The sequence below is a fragment of the Heptranchias perlo genome, unplaced genomic scaffold, assembly GCF_035084215.1.
Source record: "Heptranchias perlo isolate sHepPer1 unplaced genomic scaffold, sHepPer1.hap1 HAP1_SCAFFOLD_227, whole genome shotgun sequence".
NCBI classification, from domain to species: Eukaryota; Metazoa; Chordata; class Chondrichthyes; order Hexanchiformes; family Hexanchidae; genus Heptranchias; species Heptranchias perlo.
Window position 1 is genome coordinate 257501 of NW_027139241.1, and position 13564 is coordinate 271064.

At 52.3% G+C, this 13564-nt stretch overlaps 1 protein-coding gene across 1 annotated transcript in view; it reads right to left on the reverse strand.

The window, feature by feature from the left end:
• The window catches only part of LOC137310141 (uncharacterized), a 31255-nt gene extending 24415 nt beyond the window's left edge, over positions 1 to 6840 (reverse strand). The window contains exons 1-2 of the mRNA XM_067978115.1: positions 6818 to 6840; positions 4936 to 5061 (exon numbers count right to left, since the gene is read on the reverse strand). Coding sequence (XP_067834216.1) covers positions 4936 to 5033 — 98 coding nt within the window. The 5' untranslated portion in view covers positions 5034 to 5061; positions 6818 to 6840. The remainder of the gene's footprint in view (positions 1 to 4935; positions 5062 to 6817) is intronic.
• Between the last annotated feature and the right edge of the window lie 6724 nt (positions 6841 to 13564).

Sequence of the window (13564 nt, forward strand, 5' to 3'; positions counted from 1 at the left end):
GAGAGACACACACACCAGAGAGAGAGAGAGACACACACCAGAGAGAGAGAGACACACACACCAGAGAGAGAGACACACACCAGAGAGAGAGACACACACACCAGAGAGAGAGAGAGAGACACACACCAGAGAGAGACACACACACACCAGAGAGAGAGAGACACACACACACCAGAGAGAGAGAGAGACACACACCAGAGAGAGACACACACACACCAGAGAGAGAGAGAGACACACACACACCAGAGAGAGAAAGAGACACACACACCAGAGAGAGAGAGACACACCAGAGAGAGAGAGAGACACACACACCAGAGAGAGAGAGACACACCAGAAAGAGAGAGAGAGACACACACCAGAGAGAGAGAGAGACACACACCAGAGAGAGGGAGATAGACACACACACCAGAGAGAGAGAGACACACACCAGAGAGAGAGACACACACACCAGAGAGAGAGACACACACACCAGAGAGAGGGAGATAGACACACACACCAGAGAGAGAGACACACACACCAGAGAGAGAGACACACACACCAGAGAGAGAGAGAGACACACACACCAGAGAGAGAGAGAGAGACACACACCAGAGAGAGAGAGAGAGACACACACACCAGAGAGAGAGAGAGAGACACACACACCAGAGAGAGAGAGAGACACACACACCAGAGAGAGAGAGAGAGACACACACATCAGAGAGAGAGACACACACACCAGAGAGAGAGACACACACACACACCAGAGAGAGAGAGAGAGAGACTCACACACCAGAGAGAGAGAGAGACACACACACCAGAGAGAGAGAGAGAGACACACACACCAGAGAGAGAGAGAGAGACACACACCAGAGAGAGAGACACACACACCAGAGAGAGAGAGAGACACACACACACACACCAGAGAGAGAGAGACACACACACCAGAGAGAGAGAGACACACACAGCAGAGAGAGAGAGACACACCAGAGAGAGAGAGAGAGACACACACCAGAGAGAGAGAGAAACACACACACACACACCAGAGAGAGAGAGACACACACACCAGAGAGAGAGAGACACACACACCAGAGAGAGAGACACACACCAGAGAGAGAGAGAGACACACACACCAGAGAGAGAGAGACACACACACACACACACCAGAGAGAGAGAGACACACACACCAGAGAGAGAGAGACACACACAGCAGAGAGAGAGAGACACACACCTGAGAGAGAGAGAGACACACACACATGAGAGAGAGAGAGACACACACACCAGAGAGAGAGACACACACACACCAGAGAGAGAGACACACACCAGAGAGAGAGAGAGAGACACACACACACCAGAGAGAGAGAGACACACACACCAGAGAGAGAGAGACACACACAGCAGAGAGAGAGAGACACACACCTGAGAGAGAGAGACACACACACACACGAGAGAGAGAGACACACACACCAGAGAGAGAGAGACACACACACACCAGAGAGAGAGAGAGACACACACACCAGAGAGAGAGAGACACACACCAGAGAGAGAGACACACACACCAGAGAGAGAGAGACACACACACCAGAGAGAGAGAGACACACACACCAGAGAGAGAGAGAGAGACACACACCAGAGAGAGAGACACACACACACCAGAGAGAGAGAGAGAGACACACACCAGAGAGAGAGAGAGACACACACACACACCAGAGAGAGAGAGACACACACACACCAGAGAGAGAGAGAGACACACACACACACCAGAGAGAGAGAGACACACACCTGAGAGAGAGAGAGACACACACCTGAGAGAGAGAGAGACACACACACACGAGAGAGAGAGACACACACACCAGAGAGAGAGAGACACACACACACCAGAGAGAGAGAGACACACACACACCAGAGAGAGAGAGACACACACCAGAGAGAGAGACACACACACCAGAGAGAGAGAGACACACACACACACACCAGAGAGAGAGAGAGACACACACACACACCAGAGAGAGAGACACACACCAGAGAGAGAGACACACACACACCAGAGAGAGAGAGAGAGACACACACCAGAGAGAGAGACACACACACACCAGAGAGAGAGAGAGAGACACACACCAGAGAGAGAGAGACACACACACACCAGAGAGAGAGACACACACACACCAGAGAGAGAGAAAGACACACACACCAGAGAGAGAGAAAGAGACACACACCAGAGAGAGAGACACACACACACCAGAGAGAGAGAAAGACACACACACCAGAGAGAGAGAAAGAGACACACACCAGAGAGAGAGACACACACACCAGAGAGAGAGAGAGAAACACACACCAGAGAGAGAGAGACACACACACCAGAGAGAGAGACACACACACCAGAGAGAGACACACACACACCAGAGAGAGAGACACACACACCAGAGAGAGACACACACACACCAGAGAGAGAGAGACACACACACCAGAGAGACAGAGACACACACACACACCAGAGAGAGACACACACACACCAGAGAGAGAGAGAGAGACACACATACCAGAGAGAGAGACACACACACCAGAGAGAGAGAGAGACACACCAGAGAGAGAGAGAGACACACACACCAGAGAGAGAGACACACACACCAGAGAGAGAGAGAGACACACACACCAGAGAGAGAGAGACACACACACCAGAGAGAGAGAGAGACACACACACCAGAGAGAGAGAGACACACACACCAGAGAGAGAGAGACACACACACCAGAGAGAGAGAGAGAGACGCACACACCAGAGAAAGAGACACACACACCAGAGAGAGAGAGACACACACATACACCAGAGAGAGAGAGACACACACACACCAGAGAGAGACACACACCAGAGAGAGAGACACACACACCAGAGAGTGAGAGAGAGACACAGACACCAGAGAGAGAGACACACACACCAGAGAGAGAGACACACACACCAGAGAGAGGGACACACACACCAGAGAGAGAGAGAGAGACACACACCAGAGAGAGAGAGAGAGAGAGAGACACACACCAGAGAGAGAGAGACACACCAGAGAGAGAGAGAGACACACACCAGAGAGAGAGAGAGAGAGACACACACACCAGAGAGAGAGACACACCAGAGAGAGAGAGAGACACACACACACACCAGAGAGAGAGAGAGACACACACCAGAGAGAGAGAGAGAGACACACACACCAGAGAGAGAGACACACACACCAGAGAGAGAGACACACACACCAGAGAGAGAGACACACACACCAGAGAGAGAGAGAGACACACACCAGAGAGAGAGAGACACACACACCAGAGAGAGAGACACACACCAGAGAGAGAGACACACACACCAGAGAGAGAGAGAGAGACACACACCAGAGAGAGACACACACACACCAGAGAGAGAGAGACACACACACACCAGAGAGAGAGAGAGACACACACCAGAGAGAGACACACACACACCAGAGAGAGAGAGAGACACACACACACCAGAGAGAGAAAGAGACACACACACCAGAGAGAGAGAGACACACCAGAGAGAGAGAGAGACACACACACCAGAGAGAGAGAGACACACCAGAAAGAGAGAGAGAGACACACACCAGAGAGAGAGAGACACACACCAGAGAGAGGGAGATAGACACACACACCAGAGAGAGAGAGACACACACCAGAGAGAGAGACACACACACCAGAGAGAGAGAGAGACACACACACCAGAGAGAGAGACACACACACCAGAGAGAGAGAGAGACACACACACCAGAGAGAGAGAGAGAGACACACACCAGAGAGAGAGAGAGAGACACACACACCAGAGAGAGAGAGAGAGACACACACACCAGAGAGAGAGAGAGAGACACACACACCAGAGAGAGAGAGAGAGACACACACATCAGAGAGAGAGACACACACACCAGAGAGAGAGACACACACACACACCAGAGAGAGAGAGAGAGACACACACACACTGGTGAGCGGAGTCGGTGTCCGTGTGTGGGGTCACAGCCCTGCTCTCCCACTGTCTGGTGAAATGTCTGGACAGGGTGTCTAGACCTGGGTCTTTATCACAGCCCTGCTCTCCCACTGTCTGGTGAAATGTCTGGACAGGGTGTCTAGACCTGGGTCTTTATAACAGCCCTGCTCTCCCACTGTCTGGTGAAATGTCTGGACAGGGTGTCTAGACCTGGGCCTTTATCACAGCCCTGCTCTCCCACTGTCTGGTGAAATGTCTGGACAGGGTGTCTGGACCTGGGCCTTTATCACAGCCCTGCTCTCCCACTGTCTGGTGAAATGTCTGGACAGGGTGTCTGGACCTGGGCCTTTATCGCAGCCCTGCTCTCTCACTGGTGAAAGGCCTGGACAGGGTGTCTGGACGTCTGCCAGTCCATCTCCAGTCCCAGCCCTGATCTCCCCAGTACTGTTCCAGCCTATCCTGGGCAGGAAGGGTGAGACGAGGACCTGAGAGTGGGGGCAGCCATTGTCTCCACTCAATATCCCAGCTCCCTGGACCAGTGCGAGACAACATCAAAATGAAATGTTCCACAGCCCCAGAGAACAGGGTCATTCCTCTCAATCGGTCTTTAAAATTACGTTGGGTTTTGATACGGCAGACGTAGAGAAGATATTTCCACTTGTGGGGGGAGAGACCTGAACTCGGGGGGGCCATCAATATAAGAGAGTCACTCATTGATGCAATCGGGGAATTCAGGAGAAACTTCTTTCCCCAGAGATCGGTGAGAATGTGGAACTCGCTCCCACAAGGAGTGGTCGAGACGAATGGTGGAGATGGATTTAAGGGGAAGCTGGATAAACACATGAGGGAGAAAGAGATAGAAGGAGAGGGGGAGAGGGGGAGATGAAGAGGAGAGGGAGGAGGCTCCCGTGGAGCATTAACACAGCGTTGTGCATTCCGTGCTGTAAATTCGAGGTAACTTTGTGCACTTTAAATACACTTACTTTGAGACAATTTGGGCCAAGGCATCGTTATTCAGCTCGGTCCCGTCTGATGTGGGGGCCCAGAGCAGGAACAGCAGAGAAAACCAGAGAGTCCACATGGTGGGAACCGAGAGCACGGTCCAAATCCTGAAATAGAGAGAAGAGGAATTAACAGGGGCAGGGAGATCGATACAGAACATAGAGAGAGAGGGAGAGGGAGAGAGAGGGGGGGAGAGGGGGGGAGAGAGAGGGAGAGAGGGAGAGGGAGAGAGAGGGAGAGAGAGAGAGAGGGGGAGAGAGGGGAGAGAGAGGGAGAGAGGGGGGGGAGAGAGGGAGAGGGAGAGAGAGGGAGAGGGAGAGAGAGGGAGAGAGAGGGGGGGAGAGGGGGGGGAGAGAGAGAGAGGGAGAGGGAGAGAGAGGGGGGGAGAGGGGGGGAGAGAGAGGGAGAGAGGGAGAGGGAGAGAGAGGGAGAGGGAGAGAGAGGGGGAGAGAGAGAGAGAGAGGGAGAGAGAGGGGGGGAGAGAGAGAGAGGGGGAGAGAGAGAGAGAGAGTCTGATACATAACCCAGAGAGAGAGAGAGAGTCTGATACATAACACAGAGAGAGAGAGAGAGAGAGAGTCTGATACATAACACAGAGAGAGAGAGAGAGAGGGGGAGAGAGAGAGAGAAAGAGAGAGTCCGATACATAAACCAGAGAGAGAGAGGGGGACAGAAAGAGAGAGAGTCTGATGCAGAACACAGAGAGAAAGAGAGAGAGTCCGATACAGAAAACAGAGAGAGAGAGAGAGAGGGTGGGGGGAGAGAGAGAGAGAGTCCGATACATAACCCAGAGAGAGAGAGAGAGTCTGATGCATAACCCAGAGAGGGAGAGAGAGAGAGAGACTGATACATAACCCAGAGAGAGAGACAGAGAGATGGAGAAAGCGAGACACTCAGACACAGAGAGAGAGAGAGACAGAGAGATGGAGAGAGTGAGACACTCAGACAGAGAGAGAGAGACACAGAGAGACAGAGAGAGAGAGTGAGACACTCAGACACAGAGAGAGAGACACAGAGAGACAGAGAGAGAGATAGACATAGAGAGAGAGTCAGAGAGAGAGAGCAGCAGAGAGTGTGAGAAAGGGAGAGAGTGTGAGACAGAGTAAGGGAGAGAGGGAGACAGATAGAGAGTGAGAGTGAGAGAGGCAGACATACGGAGAGAGAGAGACAGGAAATTTGGGAGCAGGAGGAGACCATTCAGCCCCTCGAGCCTGTCCCGCCATTCAGTTCGATCATGTCTGATCTGTATCTTAACTCCATCGACCCACCTTGGTTCCATATCCCATAATACCCTCACCCAACAAAAATCGAACAATCTCAGTTTTGACATTTTCAATTGACCCCCGGCCTCGACAGTATTTTGGGGGAGGGATTCCCAGATTCCCACTCCCCTTTGTGTGAAGAAATGCTTCCTGACATCTCCCCTGAACGGCCGAGCTCTGATTTTAAGGTTCTGCCTCCCCCCACCAGAGGAAATAGTTTCTCTCCATCGACCCATCAAATCCTTCAATCATCTCGAACCCCTCGATTAGATCACCCCTTAATCTTCGACACTCGAGGGAATACAAGCCGAGTCTGTGTCACCTGTCCTCGTAATTTAACCCCTTCAGCCCCGGCATCATTCTGGTCAGTGTGGGCTGCACCCCCTCCGAGGCCAATCTATCCTTCCTGAGGTGCGGTGTCCAGAACTGAACTCTTCTGGGAGCCGTAAACCCTTTACCTGGGTATCAGAGTGAGTCTGAAAACACTCTTGCAGATGTCAGATGATGGGGGTGACCTCGGACAGTCTGAAACCTAGAAACCCAAATGACCCAGAGTCAGTTGAGAGGAACCTTTCGAAAATAGTCTGAGCCGATCTCTCACCTGCGCTCGTCACTTCTGTCACCTTGGATGTCGGTAAGTCTGAGAGAGGTTCACCTGCCCAGGTATTTATCAGCGTCCCAGAGTGACTCATGGTGTATCTCTGGCTGCCTTCCACGGGCAACATTTGCATCTGTACTTCGTGGAATCTTCCAGAAGCAACTGGGGACGTCTCGATGTGTTACTGCCCTGACGTGGACCAATCCCGAGCCACACTGATACGGCCTGTGGTGAAAACACTCTGGGCAGGGACACGCAGGGTGCAGCGTCCCCTGGGAGACTGAGCATGGGGGTATAATCATCCCCATCTCCAACTCCACATCACTCTCTAACGTGTATTAATATCGTGTCTTTAACGTAGTAAAAACCTCCCCAAGGGCTCTTCACAGGAGCGGAAATCAGTCAAAGATTGAGACCAGAGCCACATACGGAGATATTAGGACAGGTGACCAAAAGCTCGGTCAAAGAGGGAGGTTTTAAGGAGCGTCTGGAAGCAGGAGAGAGAAGTCGAGGGGTTTAGGGAGGGAATTCCAGACCTTAACATAAGAACTTAAGAACGAGGAGCAGGAGTGGGCCATCCGACCCCTCGAGCCTGCTCCGCCATTCAATAAGGTCAAGGATGATCTTCTATCTCAACTCCATTTTCCTGCACCATCCCCATATCCCTCGATGCCTTTAATATCTAGAAATCTATCGATCTCTGTTCTGAATGTTCTCAATGACTGAGCCTCCACAGCCCTCTGGGGTAGAGAATTCCAAAGATCCACCACCCTCTGAGTGAAGAAATTTCTCCTCATCTCAGTCCTAAATGGCCGACCCTTTATTCTGAGACTGTGACCCCTGGTTCGAGACTCTCCAGCCAGGGGAAACATCCTTCCTGCATCTACCCTGTCGAGCCCTGTATGTTTCAATGAGATCAACTCTCATTTTTCTAAACTCGAGAGAATACAGGCCTAGTCTACTCAATCTCTCCTCATGGGACAACCCCGCCATCCCAGGAATCAATCCATGCTTAGGGCCGAGGCAGCTGAAGGCACGGCCGCCAATGGTGGGGCGATGGGAATCGGGGATGAGCAAGAGGGGGGAATTGGAGGAGTGCAGAGACCTCAGAGGGTTGTAGGGGCTGGAGGAGGTCACAGAGATCGGGAGGGGGGCGAGGGCCATGCAGAGACCTCGGAGAGTTGTCGGGGCTGGAGGAGGTTACAGAGATAGGGAGGGGGGACGAGGGCCATGCAGAGATCTCGGAGGGTTGTAGGGGGCTGGAGGAGGTTACAGAGATAGGGAGGGGGGCGAGGGCCATGCAGAGACCTCGGAGAGTTGTCGGGCTGGAGGAGGTTACAGAGATAGGGAGGGGGCGAGGGCCATGCAGAGATCTCGGAGGGTGGTAGGGGCTGGAGGAGGTTACAGAGATAGGGAGGGGGGCGAGGGCCATGCAGAGACCTCGGAGAGTTGTCGGGCTGGAGGAGGTTACAGAGATAGGGAGGGGGGCGAGGGCCATGCAGAGATCTCGGAGGGTTGTAGGGGCTGGAGGAGGTCACAGAGATAGGGAGGGGGTGAGGGCCATGCAGAGAACTCGGAGGGTTGTAGGGGCTGGAGGAGGTCACAGAGATAGGGAGGGGGGCGAGGGCCATGCAGAGAACTCGGAGGGTTGTAGGGGCTGGAGGAGGTTAGAGAGATAGGGAGGGGGGCGAGGACCATGCAGAGATCTCGGAGGGTTGTAGGGGCTGGAGGAGGTTAGAGAGATAGGGAAGGGGGCGAGGGCCACGGAGGGATTTGAAAACGAGGGTGAGAATTTTAAAATCGAGCCGTTCCCAGACCGGGAGCCAGTATCGGTCCAGCGAACACAGTGGGCGATGGGTGAACGGGACTCGGTGCGAGTTAGGATACGAGGGACAGCAGGAATTTCGGATGAGCTCAAGTCTACGCAAGGTGCAGGGTGGGAGAGCGGCCAAGAAAGCACGATAATAAACCTTTACAAGACACTGGTTGGGTCCCAGCTGGAGTATTGTGTCCAATTCTGGGCACCGCACTTTTGGAAGGATGGGAGGACCCTCGGAGAGGGTGCAGAGGAGATTTACCAGAACGGTTCCAGGGATCAGGGACTTCCGTTAATGCGGAGAGACTGGAGAAGCTGGGATTGTTCTCCTTAGAGCAGAGAAGGTTCAGGGGAGATTTGAAAGAGGTGTTTAAATTGATGAGGGGTTTTGACAGAGTAAATAAGGAGAGAGTGTTTCCAGTGGGCAGGAGGGTCGGGAACCAGAGGATAATTGTCAAAAGAACCAGAGGCGATACCTCGAAGGAAATCAATTCCAAATTGGTCAAGACATCGTGGTCAAGTTAACGATCATTAAACAATGGAATTGAAATGTAGGTTATTGTAAGAATGGATTAGATTTCTTGCTAATGCTTCATCTGTGTGGGATTGAAAATCATAGAATTACAGAAAATGCATGACACAGAGTGAGGCCGTTCAGCCCATCTTGTCCGTGCCGGCCGACAATGAGCCACCCGGCCGAATCCCACTTTCCAGCCCTTGGTCCGTAGCCCTGGAGGTTACGGCAATTCAGGTGCACATCCAGGTACTTTTGAAATGAGTTGAGGGTTTCTGCCTCTCCCACCCTCTCGGGCAGTGAGTTCCAGACCCCCACCACCCTTTGGGTGAAAACATTTCTCCTCCGCTCCCCTCTAATCCTTCTACCAATTACTTTAAACCTATGACCCCCCCCGGTTATTGACCTCTCCGTTGAGGGAAATAGGTCCATCCTATCCACTCTATCGAGGCCCCTCATAATTTTATATACATCAATCAAATCACCCCTCAGCCTCCTCTGTTCCTTGGAAAACAACCCCAGCAAATCCAAACTTTCCTCATAGCTAAAATTCCCCAGTCCGGGCAACATCCTGGTAAATCTCCTCTGTACCGTCTCCTGTGCAATCATGTCCAGACCCTGGTCTGAGGGATCCTGTGACAGGTACAGGACTCAGTAAACCAGGGATACATTCCAGGCCCTGGTCTGAGGGATCCTGTAACAGGTACAGGACTCAGTAAACCAGGGATACATTCCAGAGCCTGGTCTGAGGGATCCTGTAACAGGTACAGGACTCAGTAAACCAGGGATACATTCCAGGCCCTGGTCTGAGGGATCCTGTAACAGGTACAGGACTCAGTAAACCAGGGATACATTCCAGGCCCTGGTCTGAGGGATCCTGTAACAGGTACAGGACTCAGTAAACCAGGGATGCATTCCAGACCCTGGTCTGAGGGATCCTGTAACAGGTACAGGACTCAGTAAACCAGGGATACATTCCAGACCCTGGTCTGAGGGATCCTGTAACAGGTACAGGACTCAGTAAACCAGGGATACATTCCAGGCCCTGGACTGAGGGATCCTGTAATAGGTACAGGACTCAGTAAACCAGGGATACATTCCAGACCCTGGTCTGAGTGATCCTGTAACAGGTACAGGACTCAGTAAACCAGGGATACATTCCAGACCCTGGTCTGAGGGATCCTGTAACAGGTACAGGACTCAGTAAACCAGGGATACATTCCAGGCCCTGGTCTGAGGGATCCTGTAACAGGTACAGGACTCAGTAAACCAGGGATACATTCCAGACCCTGGTCTGAGGGATCCTGTAACAGGTACAGGACTCAGTAAACCAGGGATACATTCCAGGCCCTGGTCTGAGGGATCCTGTAACAGGTACAGGACTCAGTAAACCAGGGATACATTCCAGGCCCTGGACTGAGGGATCCTGTAATAGGTACAGGACTCAGCAAACCAGGGATACATTCCAGGCCCTGGTCTGAGGGATCCTGTAACAGGTACAGGACTCAGTAAACCAGGGATACATTCCAGACCCTGGTCTGAGGGATCCTGTAACAGGTACAGGACTCAGTAAACCAGGGATACATTCCAGACCCTGGTCTGAGGGATCCTGTAACAGGTTCAGGACTCAGTAAACCAGGGATACATTCCAGGCCCTGGTCTGAGGGATCCTGTAACAGGTACAGGACTCAGTAAACCAGGGATACATTCCAGGCCCTGGTCTGAGGGATCCTGTAACAGGTACAGGACTCAGTAAACCAGGGATACATTCCAGGCCCTGGTCTGAGGGATCCTGTAACAGGGACAGGACTCAGTAAACCAGGGATACATTCCAGAGCCTGGTCTGAGGGATCCTGTAACAGGTACAGGACTCAGTAAACCAGGGATACATTCCAGACCCTGGTCTGAGGGATCCTGTAACAGGTGCAGGACTCAGTAAACCAGGGATACATTCCAGGCCCTGGTCTGAGGGATCCTGTAACAGGTACAGGACTCAGTAAACCAGGGATACATTCCAGGCCCTGGTCTGAGGGATCCTGTAACAGGTGCAGGACTCAGTAAACCAGGGATACATTCCAGACCCTGGTCTGAGGGATCCTGTAACAGGTACAGGACTCAGTAAACCAGGGATACATTCCAGGCCCTGGTCTGAGGGATCCTGTAACAGGTACAGGACTCAGTAAACCAGGGATACATTCCAGACCCTGGTCTGAGGGATCCTGTAACAGGTACAGGACTCAGTAAACCAGGGATACATTCCAGGCCCTGGTCTGAGGGATCCTGTAACAGGTACAGGACTCAGTAAACCAGGGATACATTCCAGGCCCTGGTCTGAGGGATCCTGTAACAGGTACAGGACTCAGTAAACCAGGGATACATTCCAGACCCTGGTCTGAGGGATCCTGTAACAGGTACAGGACTCAGTAAACCAGGGATACATTCCAGAGCCTGGTCTGAGGGATCCTGTAACAGGTACAGGACTCAGTAAACCAGGGATACATTCCAGGCCCTGGTCTGAGGGATCCTGTAACAGGTACAGGACTCAGTAAACCAGGGATACATTCCAGACCCTGGTCTGAGGGATCCTGTAACAGGTACAGGACTCAGTAAACCAGGGATACATTCCAGACCCTGGTCTGAGGGATCCTGTAACAGGTACAGGACACAGTAAACCAGGGATACATTCCAGGCCCTGGTTTGAGGGATCCTGTAACAGGTACAGGACTCAGTAAACCAGGGATACATTCCAGGCCCTGCTCTGAGGGATCCTGTAACAGGTACAGGACACAGTAAACCAGGGATACATTCCAGAGCCTGGTCTGAGGGATCCTGTAACAGGTACAGGAGTCAGTAAACCAGGGATACATTCCAGACCCTGGTCTGAGGGATCCTGTAACAGGTACAGGACTCAGTAAACCAGGGATACATTCCAGGCCATGGTCTGAGGGATCCTGTAACAGGTACAGGACTCAGTAAACCAGGGATACATTCCAGGCCCTGGTCTGAGGGATCCTGTAACAGGTACAGGACTCAGTAAACCAGGGATACATTCCAGGCCGTGGTCTGAGGGATCCTGTAACAGGTACAGGACTCAGTAAACCAGGGATACATTCCAGGCCATGGTCTGAGGGATCCTGTAACAGGTACAGGACTCAGTAAACCAGGGATACATTCCAGGCCCTGGTCTGAGGGATCCTGTAACAGGTACAGGACTCAGTAAACCAGGGATACATTCCAGGCCCTGGTCTGAGGGATCCTGTAACAGGTACAAGTCTCAGTAAACCAGGGATACATTCCAGACCCTGGTCTGAGGGATCCTGTAACAGGTACAGGACTCAGTAAACCACGGATACATTCCAGACCCTGGTCTGAGGGATCCTGTAACAGGTACAGGACTCAGTAAACCACGGATACATTCCAGGCCCTGGTCTGAGGGATCCTGTAACAGGTACAGGACTCAGTAAACCAGGGATACATTCCAGAGCCTGGTCTGAGGGATCCTGTAACAGGTACAGGACTCAGTAAACCAGGGATACATTCCAGACCCTGGTCTGAGGGACTCTGTAACAGGTACAAGACTCAGTAAACCAGGGATACATTCCAGGCCCTGGTCTGAGGGATCCTGTAACAGGTACAGGACTCAGTAAACCAGGGATACATTCCAGACCCTGGTCTGAGGGATCCTGTAACAGGTGCAGGACTCAGTAAACCAGGGATACATTCCAGGCCCTGGTCAGAGGGATCCTGTAACAGGTACAGGACTCAGTAAACCAGGGATACATTCCAGGCCCTGGTCTGAGGGATCCTGTAACAGGAACAGGACTCAGTAAACCAGGGATACATTCCAGGCCCTGGTCAGAGGGATCCTGTAACAGGTACAGGACTCAGTAAACCAGGGATACATTCCAGACCCTGGTCTGAGGGATCCTGTAACAGGAACAGGACTCAGTAAACCAGGGATACATTCCAGGCCCTGGTCAGAGGGATCCTGTAACAGGTACAGGACTCAGTAAACCAGGGATACATTCCAGGCCCTGGTCTGAGGGATCCTGTAACAGGAACAGGACTCAGTAAACCAGGGATACATTCCAGGCCCTGGTCAGAGGGATCCTGTAACAGGTACAGGACTCAGTAAACCAGGGATACATTCCAGACCCTGGTCTGAGGGATCCTGTAACAGGTACAGGACTCAGTAAACCAGGGATACATTCCAGGCCCTGCTCTGAGGGATCCTGTAACAGGTACAGGACTCAGTAAACCAGGGATACATTCCAGGCCCTGGTCAGAGGGATCCTGTAACAGGTACAGGACTCAGTAAACCAGGGATACATTCCAGGCCCTGGTCAGAGGGATCCTGTAACAGGTACAGGACTCAGTAAACCAGGGATACATTCCAGGCCCTGGTCAGAGGGATCCTGTA